The sequence below is a fragment of the Haliotis asinina genome, chromosome 7 (assembly GCF_037392515.1).
Source record: "Haliotis asinina isolate JCU_RB_2024 chromosome 7, JCU_Hal_asi_v2, whole genome shotgun sequence".
NCBI lineage: Eukaryota > Metazoa > Mollusca > Gastropoda > Lepetellida > Haliotidae > Haliotis > Haliotis asinina.
Genome location: NC_090286.1, coordinates 59203305 through 59230246, shown reverse-complemented (window position 1 = coordinate 59230246; position 26942 = coordinate 59203305). Strand labels below are relative to the sequence as shown.

The 26942-nt window shown below is 41.2% G+C and overlaps 1 protein-coding gene and 1 pseudogene across 1 annotated transcript; one reads left to right on the top strand and one right to left on the bottom strand.

Moving 5' to 3' along the window:
• Window positions 1-233: 233 nt before the first annotated feature.
• Window positions 234-26892, bottom strand: LOC137292105 (uncharacterized; annotated as a pseudogene).
• On the top strand, window positions 9545-14148 carry LOC137291549 (actin-5-like). The gene is made up of 3 exons (XM_067822928.1): window positions 9545-9626; window positions 11327-11453; window positions 12998-14148. Exons 2-3 carry the CDS (start codon window positions 11331-11333, stop codon window positions 13985-13987), a joined length of 1113 nt encoding a protein of 370 aa, XP_067679029.1. The 5' UTR covers window positions 9545-9626; window positions 11327-11330; the 3' UTR covers window positions 13988-14148.
• Window positions 26893-26942: the final 50 nt, after the last annotated feature.

The window sequence follows — 26942 nt, the reverse complement described above, 5'->3', positions numbered from 1 at the left end:
GACATTGAAAAGATATTAAAGACAAAAATAGTTATGAATACCCAGTAAGAAAGGCAGCATGTAAGAAAACATGAAAAAAGCTCCAAGCATTATGGAGAGGCCATGAAGTAAGTTTTCTTTGTCATTTCAATATTACAACAGTTGAAACGATTCGAAGAACAGTAAATGATAGCAGCAATCACAATGATCATAGGTATTTGCCTGAATGTCACCGCTTTATGCAGTGTCAGTACCTAACACTTTCTGTGAACAATTGATGCACCGGACTCATCGTACTCTTGCTTGCTGATCCACTTCTGCTGGGAGGTCAAACGAGGTGCAAGAATAGAACCACCGATCCAGACGGAGTATTTTCTCTCTGGAGGAGCGATGACCTTGATCTTCATAGTTGGTGGAGCAAGGGCTGTGATCTCCTTCTGTAGTCTATCAGCCATTCCTGGGAACATGCTGTTACCTCCGGAGAGAAAAATGTTGGCGTATAACTCTTTACGGATATCAACATCACACTTCATGATGGAGTTGTACGTTGTTTCGTGGATACCAGCATACTCCCCACCCAAGAAGGATGGCTGGTACAATGCCTCTGGACCACGGAATCTCTCGTTGCCAATAGTGATGACCTGTCCGTCGGGAAGCTCGTAACTTTTCTCCAAAGAAGTGAATGTGGCAGCCGTCTGCATTTCATGCTCAAAGTCAAGTGCAACATAACACAGTTTCTCTTTGATGTCCCTGGCGATTTGTCTGTCTGTGGTGGTGGAGTAACCACGCTCACTTAGAATCTTCGCGAGGTAATCAGTGAGATCACGGCCACCAAAGTTCAACCTGAGAATACCATGGGGTAGGGAGCAACCTTCAAAGATGGGAGCAGTGTGGGTGACATCATCACCCGAGTCCAACACGATACCCGTGGTACGACCAGAGGCGAGCAGAGACAGAACTGCCTGGTTGGCCAAATACACAGCGTGAGAGTTGAAGGTCTCGAACATGATCTGGGTCATCTTTTCACGGTTAGCTTTGGGATTGAGGGGTGACTCTGTCAGAAGGACTGAATGCTCCTCTGGAGCCACACGGAGCTGGTTGTAGAAGACGTGATGCCAGATCTTCTCCATGTCGTCCCAGTTGGTGACGATACCGTGCTCAATGGGGTAATTCAGGGTGAGGATACCTCTCTTGGACTTAGCCTCCTCACCAACGTAGATTTCCTTCTGTCCCGCCGTCTGAAATGTAAAATGTATTGACGGGTCAGACGATTGTTATTTTTGACACAGCCAAAAGGAATATTGTTTCAATTAATAATTTTGGAGTAGTTGATTGGACAAAACAAGACATCCAGAGTCTTGACCGCCTGACCAGAAGGATCATGTCTGATAACAGAGCACACCACCCTCTTTCCTCTCTTAATCGTTTATATATGCCAATCAGTTCAGGAGGTCGGGGTTTGATTAAGGTGGAAGCTCTTCATGACAGAATTTATTGTGTACTTTTGCACATATTTATTTATCGGATGATTCTCTGGTGATGCACGTCAAGACTCACAATGAAAGCAAGGAGTTCCACAGCTATTTTAAGCGTGCCAAGGGTGTTGGACATATTCTGAAATTTGAAGTTGATTTTGCTCATGGTGATGTACTGCTGGACAGTACAGCGATGGGAGTAAACCAGGTGAAGTCCTTTACCAAGTCTGCCCAGCGCCGGTTCTTTGTGGAGAAGCTGTCTGAGAAGCCATTGCATCTTGTGTACATGCAGTGCGTGGAACAGAACAGCAGTCCAACCGACTCCTTCGCCTGGTCTCACATATGAGACTGAGGGCTTCCTTTTTGCTGCTCAGGACCAGTCACTTCCCACTCACAATCGCCAGACTGTGATTCTTAATCAAAATGTGAACATGAAATGTCGTCTCTGCAATGAATCTACAGAGACTGCCCAACACCTTGTGAGTGGATGCCCTTCTTAACAGCATATCTTAAGCTTAAAAGACATGATGGCATGGCTCGCTGCTTTTACTATCGTCTCTGCCATGCCTGTGGCTTTGAACCGGAGGTCCATCCACGGTATGACCCTGGACATGTCCAGGGCGTCTTCGAAAATGAAGCTAATGAAATTATTTATATCATTGAATTTTCTGTCCCTTTTGACAGCAATGTGTTCATCTCTAGTTCAGATTATACAAAGTGCGTTAATACGGACGTATATCCTTTTCAGACTAAATCATCACAACTTAAGCATACTCTTACTTTAGATGTAATGCTCACAACTTCAAAGCTGAAGCAGTACTAGTTACGAAAAGTGTAAATGTAATAGATACCCAATGTCCAGTGAGTACCATGTATTACGTTTATGTCCTTTATATTTAGAAATAAAGTAAAAATATCTGCCTTATTTTTCCACAACCAACCGTCAAGACATAAATCACTTATGCTACTTCGCATAGAAAATGTTGAATTATTGTAAGGTAGCCACAATAATGTTGTGATGTACCACCTATTTATGTTGAGGAAAACGTGTTTATGGTATTTACTGATTTATCAATGTCCTAATAAATCGTAAATTTACAGGTTGCGCATTAATTCACTGGTATAATTTTACACATCATGTACTGATGACCTCAGGGCAACATATACAAACACAAACCTGTCTTTCCGTCTGAGAGATGACAAAAGTATATAGAAATATAATCGAAGACTGTGAGTAACTGATATCTTCCTAACAAATGTTAAATTGTAATATTTCAAGATGACACTAGCAATATTAAGTGTTATACCTGATGACGGGGACGACCAACGACGCAGGGGATAACAGTTGTTGGGGCATCACTACCGGCTAACCCGGCTTTGACAGTGCCAGCGCCGTTGTCGATAACAATCGCAGCAACCTTGTCATCACTCATAGTGTAGAGCAAGTATCGTTCCTTGTTGCACGCCGGCTGAGGACTGACGTACTCTACATCCTCCACAGCTGTATTTATGTGCGAAGATCAATGCAGTTCTCGGGTACCACAACAGTTCCCTTATAAAGCACTGTCATACTACATGTATTGATCCCGTGGAACGTGATAATAGCTGTGCCAGTTTTCGGGGATGGGGCAAGGGTGGGGAAATAAGGAAGAAGAGGAGACTCGTCTCAGAGATATGATGGTTCGGTACGGGAGGGGTGTTGCGGTGCAGGGTTGGAATGTCAAGAAGAAGAAATCAATAATCATCAATCGATCAGAGATTTGCACGTTTTGTTTTGTTTATAAACTTCTGTCAAAACGAAAGTCACTGACTTCACTTGGAAACAAAGCGGTATGTTAGATTTATGCTGATTATTTTACAAACAGAAACCATTTTCCAATACATTTACTGAAAGTTCATCGTAATGCTGGTCTTGCATTTGCTGCAAGTCAAAGAAAGAGTCAAGGGGTCAAAATGAACAAAATCAGTAAATCAGTGTTCATTGAAAAAATATGCACGAAGAGGCACGACAGAAATCAGGGAACACATAATTTGTAGCGAGTGTGGCCACCGTGGCATCCATACACACCAACACATGCCTCCTTATTGACGTCGTTTGGATGACGTCCGGAGGGATTCTGTTCATGGGAGTCTGTTCAAGTCTCTGTTGGTTATCTGGAGGTGATACAACCTGTTTCAGCTGACGATGAAGATGATCTCAGAGATGTTCACTGGGATTCATGTCAGAATACGAGAACGCCAGAGAAGGTATTACGCAAGACGTTAACGTTATGCAGGTATTCTCAAAACCTTCTGGCGGTGTGAGATCTCATTGTCGTGCTACAAAATGACTTCACTTGGACGTTGTCCAATAACACCACAAAAGGTCTCAATACTTCATCCCTGTATCGCGAGACATTTAGACTTCTTGTTCTCTTGCCACAAATGTCGCCACATACCATGTCGCCTTCTTCACTGGACAGCTGAACTTCTTGAACGCATTTTGGTATCAGTCGCTCTGAGCAGTGTTTGCCCTCAACTCTAAAAAGCTTCAGGCCCCAAGGACCCAGGGTGTCGGTTCACAAAAGCCTCTGAGCGCTTACTTACTCTGTACGACTTACTGAAGGATACCTAGCATATTTCGTTCCATGCAGACATAGTAAGCCCGTCGTAAACGTCTCTTAAGTTAAGGGTTATTTACGATTTACAATGTCCTAACTTGCACAGTTGGTCAGTCTCTCCTGGATCCAAGACTCGTACTATGCAATCGTTTCTGAAGCAACTGAACCGACTTTCATCTGTAAGTAGCACTCTCTCCAAGCCACCGACGTTCAGTTCGTACCTATTTGCAGTCTGTGTTGACGGTGAAGACGGGTGAATGCCATTCCACAGAAGGGTCGGAACTCTCGCTTTGGAATATGCTGATATTGACCTGGCTTCAGTTTAAGGCTCTTGCCAGTTAACGTTGTGATGCCCCCATACTGGCGATACCAATCGCCTTTTGTCATTGTCCTCGGCATATTCGTGCTGTGTTTTGGTATACTCTTGTATCTATGAACTGTGCTATTCATACCCCACTGTCTATTACATGACACATGCTCTTCATCTGTGATGAGTTTCTCATAGACACTGTTGGTCCATTGTCCCAAATGCTAACTTCATTATAAGTACTGTAACTTAAAAACATTTTGCTTTGATTCTATCGATCATTAACACGTTTTTCTTTTGCCCACTAGTTAGGAACATGTGAAAAGAGCGCAACATATAAAGACAAACAATAAAGAATTCATTTTCCCCCAATAGGGGTGATAATGTGTTCCCTGTATTTAACGCATCACAAATTCTACGCTTGGGCCAGAGGATGTAGACTAACCTTTAGCAAAAATAGGTCTTAGCCTTCATTTTTAGGGAGGGTTAGTATAATTTAAGCATATTCTAAAGTTATATACAGTTTACACGTGGGGTTTACATATTGAAACGGTTCCAGTTTGCAAACGAGATGTCTAAAAGATTACCGTTTATGGACATTTTTGTCATTTCATCTGCGGATAACACGTTGCCCGTTCACGAACACCTGGTGTCATCAATGATTAGCAGTGATTACCGATATTTTGCATTTTTCACCAACTTGGAGGTCGTTTCCTTGATAAATCAAGAATCATTGTTCTTAACGTAATGATACAAAACACTGAATAATATTTTTTCCTATGCCCTATGGTTGGATACAATACTAAACCGCTAAAGAAATGTCACGCTACGAAACAATTGCCAGATATGTTTCATGTTAATTTTAATGATTTTTTCTCTTTTTTATATGTTAGGTAGACCTGGTTTTGTAGCCAAGGTTCAAATAGCCAATTTAGCCAATCTGGTTTCAGATGTTTTAGTTTATACAAGAAACATGTCGTCAAAATGCAGTAACCAAAGCAATGATGGGATGTATTTCATGACAATGACAATGCACGTGCATCCGGAGTTGTCTTCCCTATAAGAAGAGCCATCGGCTGTAATTCATGTACAGCTAAATCATAAGAAAGGATGAATATGTTCACTGACTGATCTAAATTGTTTGCCGTATCGTCATAATAGAAGGTGTCAGAAATGTTTGGTTGTGGGGTGTGGTGATGTGGGCTGGATTCTTCCACAAAACCATTGTCAACCTGATCTAGAGATCTATCCCCGTCATGTCCAACGTCAACTCCGTATTTACAAACGACAATGACACGCCTTACACAACACTGAAAACTATGCAGAATTTGTTTTCCTTTCGGTGTCATTTCAGATTAAATCTTATTTCCAATACCACCAAAATATGGTTATACATATATTATGTATGTTTGCAGTGTGCGTAAACAGAGTTCACGATGTGGATAAGAGGCACTGTCGCTGGATAAGAGGCACATTTGAGCACGACTAAATCATATGGTTTCCTAAGAAATGATGTTTTCTTAATAACGGAAAAGTGTCAAAGAGACACATCCCTGAGTACCTGGTGAATCTTCATTTTAATCCAATTTTCAACAAACGCTACAATAGGAACTGTGATAAAGTTGAGAATTATTTACATGATGCATTGCAGGACTTGTCCCAGCTGTGGTATCTTTACATATTGTCAAATTGGAAACATTGCAGCCACACTAAAAATGCCACTGTAGGCCATTAACCCGTCATGTCTGTTTGTATCGTTATGGATTTTCACAGCCTGGAATTGCTGATTCCCAAACCAACCAGCTGCTGCCGTCGATTCTTTGAAGGAGAAGAAGAAATTTATTCAATTTAAAGGTCACAGGCAATAAATACAAACAGCATGATGGTTCGAAAACCGTACCCGTCTCGGTATGGGAACGTGCACGAGGGTGCATTCTTGAGAGTTTGACCAAAGTTTCATTTTCCATATCATCTGTCAAAACGTCAGAATTATCAAACATAAATCTGTCCAGTCGTAGACGGTATCTCACACGCTCGAACATTGAGCTATATAATTGCATAATTCCTTTTAACATCATTTCTCTCTTGTCACAGTCTCAAGTTTTTGAGAGGGTAGATTTAGAAATGGGTACAATGTGATAAGTCCATTTCTGGTGTCCCCCGCCATGGTATTGCTGGGATGTTGCGGTGTAAAACGTAACTCACTCTCACACACTGTAGTGTCAATCACGTACCTCGAGTGCCCTTTTGCATGTTTAACTTGATGTCTCCCATTGCCGAAGTTAATGAATGCAGTTAACTATTTAGACCGCTGCGGTGGCTGAGTGGGTCAGATCGCGTCCTGGAGGTAACATACAAACAGTGAACAAATTGTTTTTATAAAAACATTTTTCAAAATACACGACTGAATACGGCAGGTATATATTTCAAATTTGTAAATGAATTATGACTAATTTACAATGAGAATTAAAGTCCTTTCGTGCCAAAAACGGCCAAGAGGCCAAATATCAGTCCCACTGATTTGGATCCAGCAATGAACATCATGACTAGGGATCAAAATTTTGTTTTCTAATTAGTGTGATGAGGCGCTGAGTGTATTTCTAGCATACAACATGTGTTTTAGTGAGCGAGTTTAGTTTTACACCGCACTCAGCAACATTCCAGCTGTATAAGGGACAAGGAGAAGAGAAAATCACCGAAATCTTCAATTTTGCTCACATAAAGATGCTAACGACGTTGGTCGTTCTGTCCCATGTGGTCATTGTGAGTACAATGTCGTGACAGTTGTCAGTTGACAGTTGTCAGTCTCTGCCATTGTTACCACCGCATTGATCCGAATAACTGCTTGACTAACTTAGTCCTTCTCTAACGATAATGATGTTTGTTACTTTGGTCACGTATACTCTGCTACAGCACCGATGAAAACCTGACAAAATATTCTGCCAACCCCTTCCTGGATTTTTTTTCTATTGTAAATAAACTGGCTGTCGCCCAGCAGTGAAGGGCGCCATTGTGCAGTCCCCGCTCAGTGAAGTGCCAGTGCATCATACCCAGATAACCAGGCTGGCCTCCAGGGCTTTGAAAGAAGTTGTGATTGTACAATGCCACTTAGAAAGTACAGTCCGTTTGATTCCATTTGAGACCAATGAATTGCTCACTAACACAAAATCTAATAATTGCAACAAAACCAAATTTTGCACAGCCACATGAAATCGACAGACCAACTCTGATGATGTGTCTCATAATTTGGGACACCCGAATAAAAAAGTTATTTAACAAACGATCATCATTTTATTGTCACCTTTCGCTAGTTTGTACGAGGGGGGCCTCTTGCTGGTAGAACAGCCAGGTGGGCAAGGTGCGCGTGTGAAATTGACACGTGTGATTTGCTCGGCGAACTAGACATTCGTGATTGCAGTACCTGAAACAACGAGATTATCACACGACGCTAAGCCAACTATTTGCAAAGTATTCAACTTTTTTGAAACCGAAGGTGAAAGGGGTAGGCCTCAACGTGCTGTGGCTAAGTATCGTTTACGAACTGCACGTGCTGTTTGGATGAAGGAAGGGAAGTCAAAAACTATCTTGAAAAATTGTACCGATTCAACCTGCAATGACACAACTAAGTGGACCGTCTCAAAACCCACACAATGTGAGAAAGTCGATTCATTTCAACAATAGCTGGTAAGAAACGACATCGAGTCTCTATATAATCAAAGTACCTGTGTCTCTCTGCGAATTCTGAAAAAAGCATATGAAGACAAATCATTCTTTGGTCACTTCAAAATATCACTTATGGACGTTGCTTCACAAATTTGGTTTCCGTTACAAACAAGTAGGCTCAGAAAATAGACGTGTACTGTGCGAGAGGTGTGATATTGTTCGACTAAGAAACCAGTACTTATGCACAATTCGAAAGAAACGTACAGAGGGTTACGAGCCTGTATATTTGGACGAAACATGGGTAAATGTTTCCCATACCACAAGGACACAATGGTTCGCTAGCTCCTCTTCAGAGTCCTTTGCCAGAAAGTTACCACTTGGCAAGGGAGAGCGACTGATTGTGCTCCATGCTGGTTGCGAGAGTCGGGGATTCCTACTTGGCTGCTCCCTAGTCTTCAAGGCAAAATCTAAAGACAACCGATACTATCATACCGAAATGAATGGGATGGTTTTCTTAGAATGGGTACCAAATCAATTGGTACCAGCACTGCCCCAAACCCCCCCCCCCCCACCCCCCCCCCAGCCCCCAACACACAAAAGTCTGCTTGTCATGGATAACGCTCCATATCATGGCGTTCAAGTACCTAATACAAATGCCCAAACATCTAACAGTAAGAGGGGGGACATGATAAAATGGTTGAATATCGTATCCAGAAAAAGCGAAGAAACCTGTTCTGTATGGCATCATAAAGTCAACTAAAACCACACCTGTCTTTAAGGTTGATGAGTACCTTACAGAACATGATCATTCAGTTTTGCGATTGCCACCCTATCATTGCGATTTAAACCCAATAGAACTCATTTGGGGTATCATGAAATCGGATGTTGGCAGGCAAAATGTAACATTCATACTTCGGGATGTACAGACGATTGTTCAACAGTCAATAGACACCATCACGCAGGACACATGGCAAAAGTGCGTTGAGAAAGTTGAGAATGAAATAGGAAGACATTATTGGGACCAAAGTGGACTGGACCATGCCACCATCAAGCCAGCTGTCATCAGGGTAGACTCTGACGATAGTGACACCGATTCGGAAAACAGCGTCTTCTGAAAGTGGCAACACTGACTCCCAATAAATCTGTCAAGTGGTAACCAGAAAACGGCTTTTGAGATGACCCCATCTGCACAACACACGTTTGTTGATTACTTGGCTGTTAACACCAGCACACAAGTCAGCTGCCTGACATTTGAAAGAATTGTCAATATATTAATATAATTATATAATTGTTACATACACCGACGTGTTGGTCTTAACGAGACTCAGAAGTACTTGAGACAGACGTGTGTACAGCAAACATTCGTGAGATGCAAAATGTAGACACAGGTGGACGGTAATATTTTATCAGTAGTTTGTCAGTTAATAGTAATATTTGCCAAAAAACCACTAGAAGCGTCCATACAATCTGCCCAAAGCCGGTCGTGGTATTCACGCTCCACTGCCCAGTACAGGAAGTAAGAGAGTGACGAGTCACGGCCCATGGGCAGGCTGGTGTTGGGATCGTGTTCTGTAGTAGAACTCTTGCTGAGACTGAAGTCAGGTATGTTCAAATATCAATGGTATCAGGGCAGTTACAAGTGTTACACTGTCATTCACTGGAATCAGCTGGTGCACACGTTATGAGATATTGTTGGGTGTGTATGTCCGAGTTGTCTCCCTTACAGGACTTACTTCAATGTTGCAGTTGATTACTTCCTTCTTTGAATGTTTTGTATGCAGTGATATTTAAGCGGGTTTTTTTTATCAAGTTGTTTGGGTTTCTCTCTTGTGGCGATGAAACATGTATTATCGTAGCTACACACCCGAGCGCGGCGACGCTCAAACGTCCAAATACGTGTACGCTTTATGTACTCAGTCGGCGACCTCCCACTCACTGGTGAATGAACGGGCTAGCTTGGTGTTACTTTGTCAGCGAGGCGTGACGTCGTGCGAGACAGTTTACGAGATAACGCGGTAATTACCACGATCTACGAATAAAGGTGATCCACGAATTTAGGTTGCGCATTGAGGAATGAAAAACTAATTTTCAGTGTTATATGCCGAGGAAATTGTGCAAACATGTAAGGGAAGTAAATGCAACATGTAAATTAGTACAACATGTTGGGAAGCCAATGAAATATTTTTGCAAGGTGTGAAGGGAGTCAGTGCAAGATAGTAACATTTGCAAGCTAAGAAAATTGCATATGGTATACTAAAATCTGTTTACACATTCAATCCAAGTCCTTATGGTTTGGTATTTAAGATATTTGATACTAAAATTAGCCCAGTTGTTTTATATGGAGCTGAAATATGGGGAGTTGCTAAATTCAATGAAGTTGAAATTGTACATATGTTTTGCTGTAAACGGTTCTTAAATGTCAAGCGGTCGACTCCGAAAATGTAGTTAAGAGAGAATGTGGCCGTTATCTAGTGTATGTATATAAAAAAGGCTGTTAGATATTGGTGTAAAGTATATAAAATGCCAGATTCTAGGTTTGTAAAGAAATGCTACGATATGTTACTTTTAGACTCTGTAAATGGTAAAACAAACTGGACATACAAAATTCGGAATATTGTCTACTTTTTTGGATTTTGCTTTATGTGGGAACATCGGCAAAATTTGTGTAATGTTGATCAGTTCATATCAGAATTTGTCTTTAGACTCAGAGCAAGTTATGAACAAGAGTGGCACTCATCGCAAGTAAATAGTCCTAAATTTTCACTTTATTCTTGTTTTAAAATCTCATTTAATGTTGAATAACATAGAAGATTTATTAATCACAAAATTCCAAATCGGCCCTTGCTAAATTCCGATGTTCTTCGCACCGTCTCCAAACTGAAACCGTTCGATATATTATTAACCAACGCAGATCGAATAGATTATGTCCTGTGTGTAAAAATAACTCTCTTGAAAATGAATTTCATTTTATTTTAGTTTGAATGTAGTTATCAAAATCTGAGATGTTTGTATTTACCACATAAGTTCTATTCAAATCCCACCATTCATGAGTTTAAAAATCTCTAATTAATCTCTAGTGTTAATTGGCAGTCCAGTAAAAAAAATACCTTTATATTTATATACAACATGAAGTGAAACTTAGAGATTCACTCTTGTGCCAGTAATATCATGCTTCCTTTTGTGCATTTTGTAAATCAATTTATTGTCTTTTATTGTCTATTTTATATGCACATACATACAAACAATAAAGAAAGATTGAGTGACGTGATTGAGTACATGATTAGTTGTGTTTTGTTTTCTAGGAAGATGGATGAAGTATCTACCCCTATTGTCATTGACAACGGTTCGAGCACAAGCAGGGCAGGGTTTGCCGGGGCCGCCCAGCCGTTGTGTATCTTCCCGACCATTGTTGGCAGGCCCAGAGGACAGGTCTGAAGCCAACAGTTTCTTTTGGATTTTATAGCAGGGCAAACTCTTATCCCGAAAATTGATTGTATGACTTATTTTCATCTACCTGACATAGATTTTATGGTTACATGTGTTTGTATATTTATGATCAAAGGCATATGCTTTATCGGATAATGGAGACTGGTTCGGGTCCGGCGTTGATATAGAGATAACGTAGACAGACATAGTGTGCACTGTAAGAAAAATCCGGTCGTAAGATTAATTAATACTAATCCACTGGGTACGATATCAGACACACATAGAGCTGTCTCATAGAGCTGTGAATCTTGTGTTGTTAAGTATTCTTTTCTAATCCCTGACGAGTACGTGCCCTGAAGCTTCAACTGTAAACAATTATTCTCTGGACTAATCATTAGTTCCTTACTTGAACAGAACAAAAGTCCTGAAAGTCATATTGCATTTGCAGCATTAGCTCGAGAAATATCATTCAGCCAGTGACCGATGTTGTAAATACATATTGCGTCTACGCTCGGATGTTGATCTCTATTCATAATGCGTCATCATAAGGTGCAATATCAATGAAAGTGAGCGTGCATGTTCTTACTTCTTTCTGGAACTGTAATATTGAAACATGAGTTTTGGAAACCACGATTACAATTTCAAGAATGGATTACTACAATCACAAACAGGACGCAGTGTACTCTTGGTACGGACATTTTGTACTTTCAGACGTATTCGGACATATTGAGAAGGTAAATTTTCTATCGCCCATTAACAGTACCACATTCATATGTGAAAGTGGATATGCTTTATCCCAACGTTTGTTTAGTGATTGTTTCACACCGCAGTCAAGTCTGGTTGAAATATATAAATCATACAGACAACCATTACACTTCATCACTGGTAATTAATTTCAAATCAATCCTCTAGCCATTGGCGCATAACGCTGGATGTACTGCTCCACCTACACCTACCCACAGAGAGACCTACACACCTACCACGCACACACCAAAGAAACTAATAAGCAAACAAACAAACAAACAAAAGATTTAATGAACATAGTAAGTGATTGCACAAAATCAATGACAACCCCCTTTCGGATTCAGAACATGTGTACAATATGTGTACCCCCACCCCAACCCACAGCCATAAATTATGAGCGGTCCTTTAGAAAAACACATATATAGAAAGAGCATGCTTGAAAGTATTTCAAGAGTTGTGAAATGTAGACACCAACAACTGATGCAGCCTGAATATCCGACAAAAAGGGAAAAACGTTGGAGTTATCCCCCTTGTATGAATTTTTTATATCGTTATGCAGGGTCTAAATACGAGATAAGTAAGGCATGTAGAACATGTTATGTTGCTGAAATGAGCGTGTCCTGACACAGAGTGGTACTTAACGCTTGGTCTTTTGTGTCTGCTGTTTACAGACACATTGTTTTTGTCGCCTCATACCTAAGTCGTATACAGCTGTCTACGATTTGTAATCATTGAATAAATATAATGACTGCCACGATAACTACTGGCTTATATACACATAATGCTGACACGTTCTCTTTCAGGGTGTGATGGTCGGAAAGGGACAGAAAGACAGCTACGTCGGTGACGAGGCACAGACCAAAAGAGGTATCCTTGCTGTCAAGTACCCTATCGAACACGGTGTCGTCACCAACTGGGACGACATGGAGAAGATCTGGCATCATACCTTCTACAACGAGCTCCGTGTGGCTCCAGAGGAGCATTCAGTCCTCCTGACTGAGGCTCCCCTCAACCCCAAGGCCAACCGTGAAAAGATGACCCAGATCATGTTCGAAACCTTCAACTCTCCCGCTATGTCTCTGGCAGCCCAGGCTGTTTTGACTCTGACTTCATCTGGCCGTAAGACGGGTATTGTTCTGGATTTCGGTGACGGTACAGCGCATCCAGTTCCCGTATATGAAGGATATTATTTGCCACACGCTGTCTGTAAGACGACAGTGTCGGGGCGAGATCTAACATATTACCTGTTAAAATTGCTCATCGAAAAAGGCGACGATGTCAACTATAACGTCGCCAGAGACATTAAAGAGACGCTGTGCTACGTGGCCTATGACTACGAACACGAGCTGAATACGATGACCAAGTCTACTTTAAACAAAACCTATGTACAGTCCGATGGGACCTTCATCAATGTGGGTGAGGAACGCTTCAAGTGCCCTGAGGGGATTTTTAATCCTCCATTGCTGGGTGAGGAAATGCCGGGTATACAGGATATTTTGTGTCGCTCCATACAGCTGTGTGATAGCTCCATCCGTGATCAGCTGTATGACAATATAGTCTTGTGTGGGGGGTCTACACTTTTCCCAGGATTCTCTGACCGCCTCCGGAAAGAGGTAGAGATCCTAGCACCCGCTGGAACTTCCGTCAACGTGAGAACACCTCCGCATGGAATCCTGTCAGCATGGGTGGGAGGCTCTGTGAGGGCGGCGTTGCCCTCCTTCATGGATGCTGTAATGACGAAAGATATGTACGATGAATATGGCCCATCTCTAGTTCATCGTTGTTGTTTTTGAACCATCACTGAACCGTCATTGTTTTTATTCCTATAAGCATTTTTGCAACATATTCATTTTTGTCGTATTCAGAAGATACATACATATATTTCAACATTGTTAAAAAACAAATCACATTTTGAAAAACTATTTTATCCATAATTGTGCAGGGGATAAGGATCGGTGACTTGTCAAAAAGTACCAAATTTTGCTACATTCATACCTAGTTTTGTAAGATCAGCGATCATTCGAATTTTGATATATAATATTTACGAGGGCAAACATATCGGGGTTTATATTATCATACGATGCCGTAGGATAAAGTATCACTTTACGAGGAAGTTTTCCATGTCAAGCCTCGATTTCGAACGGAACTATTTTGTCATTCATTAAATTTACTATGCTTTACTACGTTCATTCATAGATAACCAGTGGCTCTTTCAAACAAAACTCTTGTTGATGGGAGATTAAAGGTTATCAATTATATATTTATGACTGAAATATATGTTTGTGTTTTTTCAGACTCAGGGTTTACAAATAACTGTTAATGAAAATGCGCACTTACTTCATATGCGAGTAGGTAAGTGGCTGTAAGTGGTGCTAAGGTCTGCCTGATTACGTTGATATTTTCTTCCGCCGCTATTACAGGTGACGTGGCCTTTCATTATAATCAGGTACTTCCCTCCGTGTTTAAGTGATGCATATTTCTACGACAATAAACAGAATATCACATTCGTGCCCATGCCATACTATGATTACGACACTCGTGCCGAAACGCCGAAATACCAACATTACCATAGTATGACATGGGCACTCATATAACATCCTCTAAGAATCCATCCTAAAATTCTTCTTTCTCCTCGGAACCATGTTTACTGGAAGCACATCAAAGACGCATGTTAGAGAGAGATTTTTTCCATGCATACAGTTTAAAACAAAAGACACTGTTATCCTTAAGATTTGATGCCCTGGATATATCGAGGACGATGTCAGAGGAGTTTTATCTATTATTCCTCATTATTATGATAGTGTACCCTCCACCTAACAAACATTCCACCGCCACGTTGGATGTATATATTGTTTAGTTCAGTTCAGATGTCAAGTTTGCTGATAACTTGATTAAGCGAAGACTGACAAAGTGTATACCTCTCGTTCAAACTGTGTAAGCTTTCATTAAAGTGACTGCATTAATGTACCTGCACTAGCGGCTTATTCTTTCAAAATAAATCGGTTTATTGGTTACCAAGTCCCTCACCTGTCTATCAGCTTAACTGTTATAGGTTTTGATATTGATGATGTATACTCCAGTAATGTGTGTCCGTGTCCGTCACGGCAACTAGCATTCGCATATACTGTCATAGTTTCAAAAACTTTCGAGCACTTACGACCATCGCCAATAACGTGGAGAGCTCTAGAACATAGTCGTAGCCTCGTGTTTATGTTTGTCGAAGGGAGGTAACTCCAAAGTGCTGCCTTAGAGGTGTGCCGTTTAAATAATTCTCTGTGGGAAGTGTGACCCATAACAACTCACCCTAAAACCGTAAATATTATGACTCAATTACAAATACCATAATAATAATAATAATTAATAACAACTCTAATCGCGGAAAATACCCACTCCTAACAATATCACTGGACATCTGACCCAAACTTCTGGTACTGACTCAGTGTTCTGCTGATTACACTTTGACTGAAGTCTGCAAGGTGAAGCATTGTTGACACAGTTTCCAGTAAACGTGTAATCTGATGCTGGAGGCCATACGTGCATTCAGTGACTCAATCCTTAGTTTCCAAAGTAGTAGTGCCCTCCGATAATGACGTTTTATGTCGCAAGAGGGGGGCACCAAAAATCGGCTCCATTCATGTGGGGGATCGAACACGGATCTACAGCTTGACGAATGAATGTTTTGACCTATCGGCTATCCAACCTCTCCTCGAGAAACTGAAGTCTCAATTATCATTCACTAGGATATGCCAGTCTTGATTTGCTCGATGTAGTTTTGCATGTCAACAAAACCTATGTAAAATAGAGTAGTATAATTTTAGGTATTGTTTCCTCCTGGTGCGAGTTGTGCCTCGGTCGATGTGAAATATGTTTCAAACAGAACTCAGACTTAAGGTGTAAAGACAATATTCCTCGTTGTCGTGTGTCACTACTTGTTATTTTAGCATTAACAACACATACAAACAGACATACAGTATATGAAGTCTCCAATACAACATATGAAGTCTCCAACCAAACAATCTATCTCCACTTTGGTGAAAAATGTTAAATAGAGGTGATAATTCTAGGAATTGCGATAGGGCAAAACGTTTGCCTGAGGGGAAGTGACAAAACTGTCCATACACGGTAAGATATTAGGCTCATCGTTTGCAAATGGGGACCATGTCAATATACCACATGTACACTGTATAAGCGTAAAACTTAGAAAAGTAGTGCACTGCGCATTTATTCTTGCACACAAACCAGCCTTAAAACATCGAAAACACAAGAATCAAACGTCAAAATTTGAAACATATTTGAAAATTTATACATCAATATCATATATCGTTTCACTGTCTATTCTATCAAACCCGTTCCAAAGTTACATACAGTCCCTCCTGACTCTTGGACAATCAACTCGGGCAGTCTTTCACAATATTATCACAGTGTGAATCCCCAGCAGGCTCTCAACAAGGAACAATACTTGCTCCTACTTTATTTTATTAACATGTTTGACTTCGTTTCAGCTTTGGTTATTGACAATGGATCCGGCATTTGTAAGGCAGGCTTTGCCGGTGACGATACCCCAAGAGTTGTTTTCCCCTCCATCGTCGGTCTTCCCCATCATCAGGTATTACACTTAATTCTGCCAGTGTCATGCCATGCCATACCCAACGCCACAATGAGACTGGATATTGGTGGCCGTGATCTCACTGAATATTTGATGAAGATCCTGACTCAGGTGGTTGTTCCTTCACTACCACTGCCGAGGGAAAAATCGCCAGGCCAAGGAGAAACTGTGCTATGTCGCACTGGACTTAGAGCGGGCGATGCCTTCTACTTCCGCTTCTGCCTCCCTGGAGAAGAGCTATGAGCTTCCTGACAGGTCGTCGTCATTGGCAAGGAGAGGTTCCTTTGTCCAGAGGCCCTCTTCCAGCCATCCTTCGTGGGTATGTATCAAACGGTATCCACGAAACAGCATACAACTCCATCATGCAGTGTAATGTTGATATTCGTAAAGACCTATATGCCACCATGCTCCCAGGTATCGCAGATAGAATGCAGAATGAGATCCAGCCCTTGCCCCAGCAACAATGAAGATCAAGGGCAGCGCTTCACCAGAATTCTCAGTCTGGATCGGTGGCTCCACCCTTGCCCTTCGTTTGACCTCTGAGCAAAGATACATCAGCAAGCAGGAGTACGATGAGTCCGGTCCATCCGTTGTTCACAATAAGTGTGCTTAGTTCCTGGTACTGCAGCTGCATGTGATGTTGACATTGAAGAGAGCACTTTCAGTCATTTAGAAGACCACTCTTTCGTAGTTTTATTCTGGTAGTTGGAGCTGTATTGAAATGCATTGAAATGACAAAATTCCTGGTGTCCTCTCCTTCATGCTTTGAGCTTTTAAGTATGTTTCCTTTTGGTATTGGGTATTCATAACTTTCATTGTGTCTTTTATATGTTTCTACTCTCTTGGATCTCTTGTATGGTTGGTTTGAAAACGAGTAAAGAGAGAGATATTCGGTTTCTTGCACTATTCACTGCTGCAGACTTCATGGAAAGTGACGTCGCCTGTAACCATCCGTCAATAAAGTTACGAAATCTGAACGTAACTACACGGAGTAGTTTTGCCTAATTGTTTTAGTCTTTCAGTAGATGTCAGTAGCAACAAAAAATATTTGCAATAATTACGGTGCATATCTCCATACACAATGTATGCTGACAGCGCACGAAAAGTTGGAGAGCTCTTGTCTGTATAGGCACGTGGAATACTTTGAAGTGATCTGAAGAGAATCTGAGGATTTAATGTCAAGAAGAATAGCAGTTCCACTCGTGTGTTTGCTGCAAAGCAAAGGAGCGATGACCACAACCAAGTAAATTTACACTTTTGGTACATACAGATGCTGACGACAATGAGACTTCATGTTGCGAGCAGAAGGATAGATCAGGTCCTTCAGCTACCATGACACAATACTCGATAAACACTAGAAAGTTACAATGAGAACTGGGAAGACAATTCGGTATTGTGGAGAATTTTGGCTGCAGAAATTCTGGACACGCTGTAGTCTGTTAATGATGTTGGAAGCTGCAGAACGAAAACTATGTTAAGGTAATAGTGATTTCTGTTGAGTATTTTACAGAAATACACAATATCATAGTGTGTTCTAATTGATTCCTATAATGAAACTGTGATGTCCACGATTTTCATGTTTTAGTTGTTTATCTCTTCTAGGGTGTGTTACGGTTAAGAGTCCCCTCTGAACCAGCAAAAATACCATACACAAGTCTTAAATATTCAATAATACATTGAGCAAACAGTGAGCAAGTTACAATGAATCAAAATACAGATTTCTAGTACGATGCACTTGAGTCACAAGTCTAAGGTAATGGGTCACACATATCAAATATTAACTCACCAGAATCTTGGCATTTTACAGTGAGATCAGATATTTACTGACGCTTGTTTCCACAGTGAGCGGTCAGGCACGGAGTGTCAGTCTTGAATCTGATATTGTTGACAAACAGACGTTGATAGGCAGAGGCACACAGCTCCAGTATTTCCGAGTGTAAGTCTGTATGTGTCTCAACAGAGCCATCCTTTATATACACTGACAGAGTGTCGGGAACATTCGCCATTCATTTATAACTTCTCGAACAGGAAGTAAACAAGAGATTGCTATAGACTGTCGCTAAAAATGCTCTTGCCGTTGAATATATATGATATGAAAAGAGATTAACATTAACTTACGACTATCATACCGCCAAGAGAGCGTCGAAAATCTAGGCCCTGGAATATTGAGGGCATTCCTTTCATTATTTCAAAACTTGATGATGCAGTTATATAAAGAATTATATAACTGAATTTATTAGTTATATAAAGAATTGACATAATTTATCTGACTGAATCTTTCTTCAAAATCTGGTATCCATCTGGAATCCATCTGGTATCGATGTTTTATCTATCCTACATCAGACTGTCTAAAGGAGTTAGATTATCAGGCGGCGTATACGTGTTTATGAACAAAACTGTAACTGCATACTGTCAGAAGGTATCAGATTTTCACAACAAACTGCAAACTCTTTGCTCTGTAAACATTTTGTAGCGATATCATCTTAAAGGAAATGCATGTTTCTCCACTAGCTCAAAGGTTCATGCTGCAGGAGACAACACAACAACAATCAAGCTGGTAGATCGGTGGCTGATAGAACATTCAGTTATGAACGATGAGGTCACGCCTTTTGGTGACATGAACGCAAGGATAGCGCTTAAACACAACCCAAAGGATACGCTTTGATGAAATCCCAGAACACAAACATGGCGTTGTCTGTAACAGTGACAGCTTACCTGTAAGAACTATAGTTGACGGTGTGAATGTGAATGTGAATGTGGATGTTGATGTTGATGTTGATGTTGATGTTGATGTTGATGTTGATGTTGATGTTGATGTGAATGTTGATGTTGATGTGGATGTGGATGTGGATGTGGATGTGGATGTGAATGTTGATGTTGATGTTGATGTTGATGTTGATGTTGATGTTGATGTGAATGTTGATGTTGATGTTGATGTTGATGTTGATGTGAATGTTGATGTGGATGTGGATGTTGATGTTGATGTTGATGTTGATGTTGATGTTGATGTTGATGTTGATGTTGATGTGGATGTGGATGTGGATGTGGATGTGGATGTGGATGTGAATGTGAATGTGGATGTGAATGTAAATGTAAATGTAAATGTGAATGTGAATGTGAATGTGGATGTGGATGTGGATGTGGATGTGGATGTGGATGTGGATGTGGATGTGGATGTGGATGTGGATGTGAATGTAGATGCGAATGTGGATGTGAATGAGTAAGAATGAAGATTTTTATGGATATCAACTTCTTTATGAGAGAACACAACGTTTCGGAGTTAATGCTTACTCCTTCATCAGGTGATTGGGAAAGGGATACAGAGGTGTATTTATATGTACAGGTAAAACAATAACAAAGTAACAAGTGGAACGAGTTAACGAAAGCTAGTGTAAACAAGCACTGATAGGAAGCCGATAGTTAAGATAACAATGATGGAAGCCAATGGTAATGCATTACAGTTGATTGGATATGTTTACATAACACAGATACGGGGTAAGGACGATGTACATGATTGGGGATAAGGATGGAAGCCAATGGTGATACATTACGCATGATAGGATGATGTACATAACACACGATAGGGGGTGAGCATGTTTACATGAGGGTTGATGATGTACAAACACAAGTAGGTAAGGATGTACTCGGGTAGCTTGGCTATACATGAATTACATAGATAGAATGTACACAGGTAGATGAGATTAATTTATCAATAAGTCCCAGGCACTTGGTAGGTACACTCCTTGGTCGCGGTTGATGGCTGGTTTCTGTCTCCGGATCTCGATGGCCTCTTGCAGTTTCCTTTGGCGCCAGTTGTTGTTGTTGTGATAGATAGTATCCTAGTGTCCTCCCATCGAATTGAGTGTTCAGGGTTCTTGAGAATGTGTTCAGAGATGGCCGATTTCTGGTCGAGTTTCCTGACTGAGGTCTGACCTATACATTGGAGAAACGCTGAGACCAATCAACACCAGAATGAAGGAACATCAGACCTCAGTCAGGAAACTCGACCAGAAATCGGCCATCTCTGAACACATTCTCAAGAACCCTGAACACTCAATTCGATGGGATCTTATGTATTTTCACTTCTAAATGACATTCAAAGACTTGATGTGAATGAGGATGTGAATGTGGATGTGGATGTGGATGTGGATGTGGATGTGGATGTGGATGTGGATGTGGATGTGGATGTGAATGTGGATGTGGATGTGGATGTTGATGTGGATGTGGATGTGGATGTGGATGTGCATGTGGATGTGGATTTGGATGTGATTGTGATTGTGAATGTGAATGTGAATGTGAATGTGGATGTGAATGAGGATGTGGATGTGGATGTGGATGTGGATGTGGATTTGGATGTGGATGTGGATGTGGATGTGGATTTGGATGTGATTGTGATTGTGAATGTGAATGTGAATGTGAATGTGGATGTGGATGTGGATGTGGATGTGAATGTGAATGTGGATGTGGATGTGGATGTGAATGTGGATGTGGATGTGGAAGTGGATGTGAATGTACATTCACCGCCTGTCGAACAGTTTTACAATGGCTGTGTCCACGACGCATCAATAGACGACTATATGACCTTGTGTGGTATATGTAGGGCTTGTAACAGTGGCAGTGTCCACGGCACATCAATAGGCGACTATGTGACTGCGTCTGTTATATCTTGGGCTACCGGGCATTGTAACACTGGTGGTGTCCATGGAAACATCAGTAGGCGACTATGTGACCATGTGTGTTCTGTGTAAGGTTGCCTGGCTGTGAAACAGTGGCATTACATGATTAGGAGAGCCTAGAAACAGACTATGGAAAGTAGACCGTAACTGACCCCAATGCACCATTGTTTTGACCGTAGTACACAAGGTAAGATGGCATTATAATCAAACTATGATTTGCTATGTTAATCACTACGGCCATCAGAACAACGCCTGTGACCGAAAGATGTGATGGCGCCCTAAGAAATAAGCCGAAAATCTAATCTCTTATCTTGATGTTTCTAGTTTAAATGGTGTACATTTGATCAAGGATGTGTAGCATGTGTAAGTCAATAAACTATTTATTCACTGAATATGACTACATTTTTTATGTTGTCAGAGGAAGCATCAGAATTTCTGAAGGTCGGAATTTTGAAATGTAGATTTTATCGGTAGGAGATTTTATCGGTAAGACGCTGAGATCGTTTGTCAAACCGCTGGAAGCGTTCGTACAATCTATCAACATCCTTTAGGCCCACCGGCCCATCAAAGGAAGTGACAAGTCACAGTCCACCGGGCCATCAAGCTGGGGTTTGGGACCTCTGCTGCTGACTAATTATTCATACAGACAGACATATTCTATTCAGTACAAGGTCTTTGGCCAGAAATACAGAAATTTTACTCTTCCTAAAGACCCATTTGTATATTACATATTTGAATACTTTACAGCGAAAAAAAAATGCATGCATGCTATATATATATATTGTATCTTACTTTGCTGTATGTGTTGTGCTTTCAAAAAAGGATTAACGTTTCATGCAAAATATCAAAATTATGCAAAGAAATTACAGAAACAAGGTTATGTTATGCAGTATTTACCAATAAGTGTATTAATCATTCAATGGAATTATTAACACCAAGAAACTTGACATATCTCACGATTGAATAAACCCCGTTCTTAACACTTTGAAGCATATGTTAGACCTGACTGGTCGTCATGTATAGCAAAGGGATCCTCCGATACAGAACTTGGCCCAATAAGGACATGCTTTAAGCGATAAAATGCATAGACTGATCTGCCAGAGGATCAGGAGGGTCACAGGGTATGAGTGCTGGCTGTCATACAGTCATATGGAGGTTATATTAGGTATTGATCTTGAATCGTACACTGAGAATGACAGTTTGAATCTTCATATTTATGAATAGAGAGACTATCACTTTGTTCCATTCAACAGTCAGAGAAACCATAATTTGTACGCTCTCCACAGACAGGGAAACCATCATTTTTACACTCACCAACATCCAGTTAGATCATCTTTATACTCTCCACAGTCCGAGAGGCAACCACTTTTGCACTCCAACAGTCAGAGAGACCATCACTTTTGTACTCTCCAACAGTCAGAGGCTATCATCTTTACACTCTCCAACTGCCAGAGAGACCATATTTGTTACACTCTTCAACAGCCAGATAGACCACCACTGTTACACTCTTCAACAGGGAGACCATCGCTTTTACACTCTCCAACAGGGAGATCATCATCTTTACAGCCTCCAACAGTCGGAGAGACCATCTCTGTTACACTCTCCAACAGTCATAAAGACCGTCTTTGTTACTCTTCAACAGTCAGAGATACAACAGTCAGAGAGACCATCTCTGTTACACTCTCCAACAGTCATAAAGACCGTCTTTGTTACTCTTCAACAGGCAGAGATACAACAGTCAGAGAGACCATCTCTGTTACACTCTCCAACAGTCATAAAGACCGTCTTTGTTACTCTTCAACAGTCAGAGATACGAGACCATCTCTGTTACACTCTCCAACAGTCATAAAGACCGTCTTTGTTACTCTTCAACAGTCAGAGATACAACAGTCAGAGACACCATCTCTGTTACACTCTCCAACAGTCATAAAGACCATCTTTGTTACTCTTCAACAGTCAGAGATACCACCACTTTTACAACGTCCAGCAGTCAGAGCGACCATCTTTAATATTCTCTCCAACCGTCACATTCATATTACCAAAGGCTCATCATCTTTGATGCGTGTCAGAGCTTTACTGTGTGAATGTATTCATAAAACAGTCCAACATTCAGTTATCAATCTCTTGATTGCACACTGATCTCCAAGTTTCATATCGATTTGTTTTTCAAATATGAACAAAAATGCATTAAAGGAAATATTTTATTTATATGACATGTACTTACCTTGCCACAAACGGGGTCAGACTGGGATCAAGAATACATACCCCTGTCACCTTAGAAGATATAATGGCTAACATGTGAAAATCATACTTTCACTCGTGGAAGCAATCGGAACTACATATAATCTGTTTATCTGCGTAACATACCCAACAGAAATGACACAGTCATTTTATGTTGCTCAGATACAAATACGTTGTGGGAACGTTATAATTACCCAAAGCCATTAATCGATGGTTTTGCTGCAGTGAATAGGACATCTCGGCTCCTTACTCTTTTTCAAACTAGCCATGCAATAGACACAAAGGAGTAAAAAAGACATTGAAAAGATATTAAAGACAAAAATAGTTATGAATACCCAGTAAGAAAGGCAGCATGTAAGAAAACATGAAAAAAGCTCCAAGCATTATGGAGAGGCCATGAAGTACGTTTTCTTTGTCATTTCAATATTACAACAGTTGAAACGATTCGAAGAACAGTAAATGATAGCAGCAATCACAATGATCATAGGTATTTGCCTGAATGTCACCGCTTTATGCAGTGTCAGTACCTAACACTTTCTGTGAACAATTGATGCACCGGACTCATCGTACTCTTGCTTGCTGATCCACTTCTGCTGGGAGGTCAAACGAGGTGCAAGAATAGAACCACCGATCCAGACGGAGTATTTTCTCTCTGGAGGAGCGATGACCTTGATCTTCATAGTTGGTGGAGCAAGGGCTGTGATCTCCTTCTGTAGTCTATCAGCCATTCCTGGGAACATGCTGTTACCTCCGGAGAGAAGAATGTTGGCGTATAACTCTTTACGGATATCAACATCACACTTCATGATGGAGTTGTACGTTGTTTCGTGGATACCAGCATACTCCCCACCCAAGAAGGATGGCTGGTACAATGCCTCTGGACCACGGAATCTCTCGTTGCCAATAGTGATGACCTGTCCGTCGGGAAGCTCGTAACTTTTCTCCAAAGAAGTGAATGTGGCAGCCGTCTGCATTTCATGCTCAAAGTCAAGTGCAACATAACACAGTTTCTCTTTGATGTCCCTGGCGATTTGTCTGTCTGTGGTGGTGGAGTAACCACGCTCACTTAGAATCTTCGCGAGGTAATCAGTGAGATCACGGCCACCAAAGTTCAACCTGAGAATACCATGGGGTAGGGAGCAACCTTCAAAGATGGGAGCAGTGTGGGTGACACCATCGCCCGAGTCCAACACGATACCCGTGGTACGACCAGAGGCGAGCAGAGACAGAACTGCCTGGTTGGCCAAATACACAGCGTGAGAGTTGAAGGTCTCGAACATGATCTGGGTCATCTTTTCACGGTTAGCTTTGGGATTGAGGGGTGACTCTGTCAGAAGGACTGAATGCTCCTCTGGAGCCACACGGAGCTGGTTGTAGAAGACGTGATGCCAGATCTTCTCCATGTCGTCCCAGTTGGTGACGATACCGTGCTCAATGGGGTAATTCAGGGTGAGGATACCTCTCTTGGACTTAGCCTCCTCACCAACGTAGATTTCCTTCTGTCCCGCCGTCTGAAATGTAAAATGTATTGACGGGTCAGACGATTGTTATTTTTGACACAGCCAAAAGGAATATTGTTTCAATTAATAATTTTGGAGTAGTTGATTGGACAAAACAAGACATCCAGAGTCTTGACCGCCTGACCAGAAGGATCATGTCTGATAACAGAGCACACCACCCTCTTTCCTCTCTTAATCGTTTATATATGCCAATCAGTTCAGGAGGTCGGGGTTTGATTAAGGTGGAAGCTCTTCATGACAGAATTTATTGTGTACTTTTGCACATATTTATTTATCGGATGATTCTCTGGTGATGCACGTCAAGACTCACAATGAAAGCAAGGAGTTCCACAGCTATTTTAAGCGTGCCAAGGGTGTTGGACATATTCTGAAATTTGAAGTTGATTTTGCTCATGGTGATGTACTGCTGGACAGTACAGCGATGGGAGTAAACCAGGTGAAGTCCTTTACCAAGTCTGCCCAGCGCCGGTTCTTTGTGGAGAAGCTGTCTGAGAAGCCATTGCATCTTGTGTACATGCAGTGCGTGGAACAGAACAGCAGTCCAACCGACTCCTTCGCCTGGTCTCACATGTGAGACTGAGGGCTTCCATTTTGCTGCTCAGGACCAGTCACTTCCCACTCACAATCGCCAGACTGTGATTCTTAATCAAAATGTGAACATGAAATGTCGTCTCTGCAATGAATCTACAGAGACTGCCCAACACCTTGTGAGTGGATGCCCTTCTTAACAGCATATCTTAAAAGACATGATGGCATGGCTCGCTGCTTTTACTATCGTCTCTGCCATGCCTGTGGCTTTGACCCGGAGGTCCATCCACGGTATGACCCTGGACATGTCCAGGGCGTCTTCGAAAATGAAGCTAATGAAATTATTTATATCATTGAATTTTCTGTCCCTTTTGACAGCAATGTGTTCATCTCTAGTTCAGATTATACAAAGTGCGTTAATACGGACGTATATCCTTTTCAGACTAAATCATCACAACTTAAGCATACTCTTACTTTAGATGTAATGCTCACAACTTCAAAGCTGAAGCAGTACTAGTTACGAAAAGTGTAAATGTAATAGATACCCAATGTCCAGTGAGTACCATGTATTACGTTTATGTCCTTTATATTTAGAAATAAAGTAAAAATATCTGCCTTATTTTTCCACAACCAACCGTCAAGACATAAATCACTTATGCTACTTCGCATAGAAAATGTTGAATTATTGTAAGGTAGCCACAATAATGTTGTGATGTACCACCTATTTATGTTGAGGAAAACGTGTTTATGGTATTTACTGATTTATCAATGTCCTAATAAATCGTAAATTTACAGGTTGCGCATTAATTCATTGGTATAATTTTACACATCATGTACTGATGACCTCAGGGCAACATATACAAACACAAATCTGTCTTTCCGTCTGAGAGATGACAAAAGTATATAGAAATATAATCGAAGACTGTGAGTAACTGATATCTTCCTAACAAATGTTAAATTGTAATATTTCAAGATGACACTAGCAATATTAAGTGTTATACCTGATGACGGGGACGACCAACGACGCAGGGGATAACAGTTGTTGGGGCATCACTACCAGCTAACCCGGCCTTCACAGTGCCAGCGCCGTTGTCGATAACAATCGCAGCAACCTTGTCATCACTCATAGTGTAGAGCAAGTATCGTTCCTTGTTGCACGCCGGCTGAGGACTGAAGT

Bases quoted from the DNA above. Each gene is read 5' to 3' on its own strand.
- LOC137291549 (XM_067822928.1), top strand. From the start codon at position 11,331: ATGGATGAAGTATCTACCCCTATTGTCATTGACAACGGTTCGAGCACA. The intron at 11,454-12,997 runs GTCTGAAGCCAA...GTTCTCTTTCAG, and splicing joins TTGGCAGGCCCAGAGGACAG to GGTGTGATGGTCGGAAAGGG.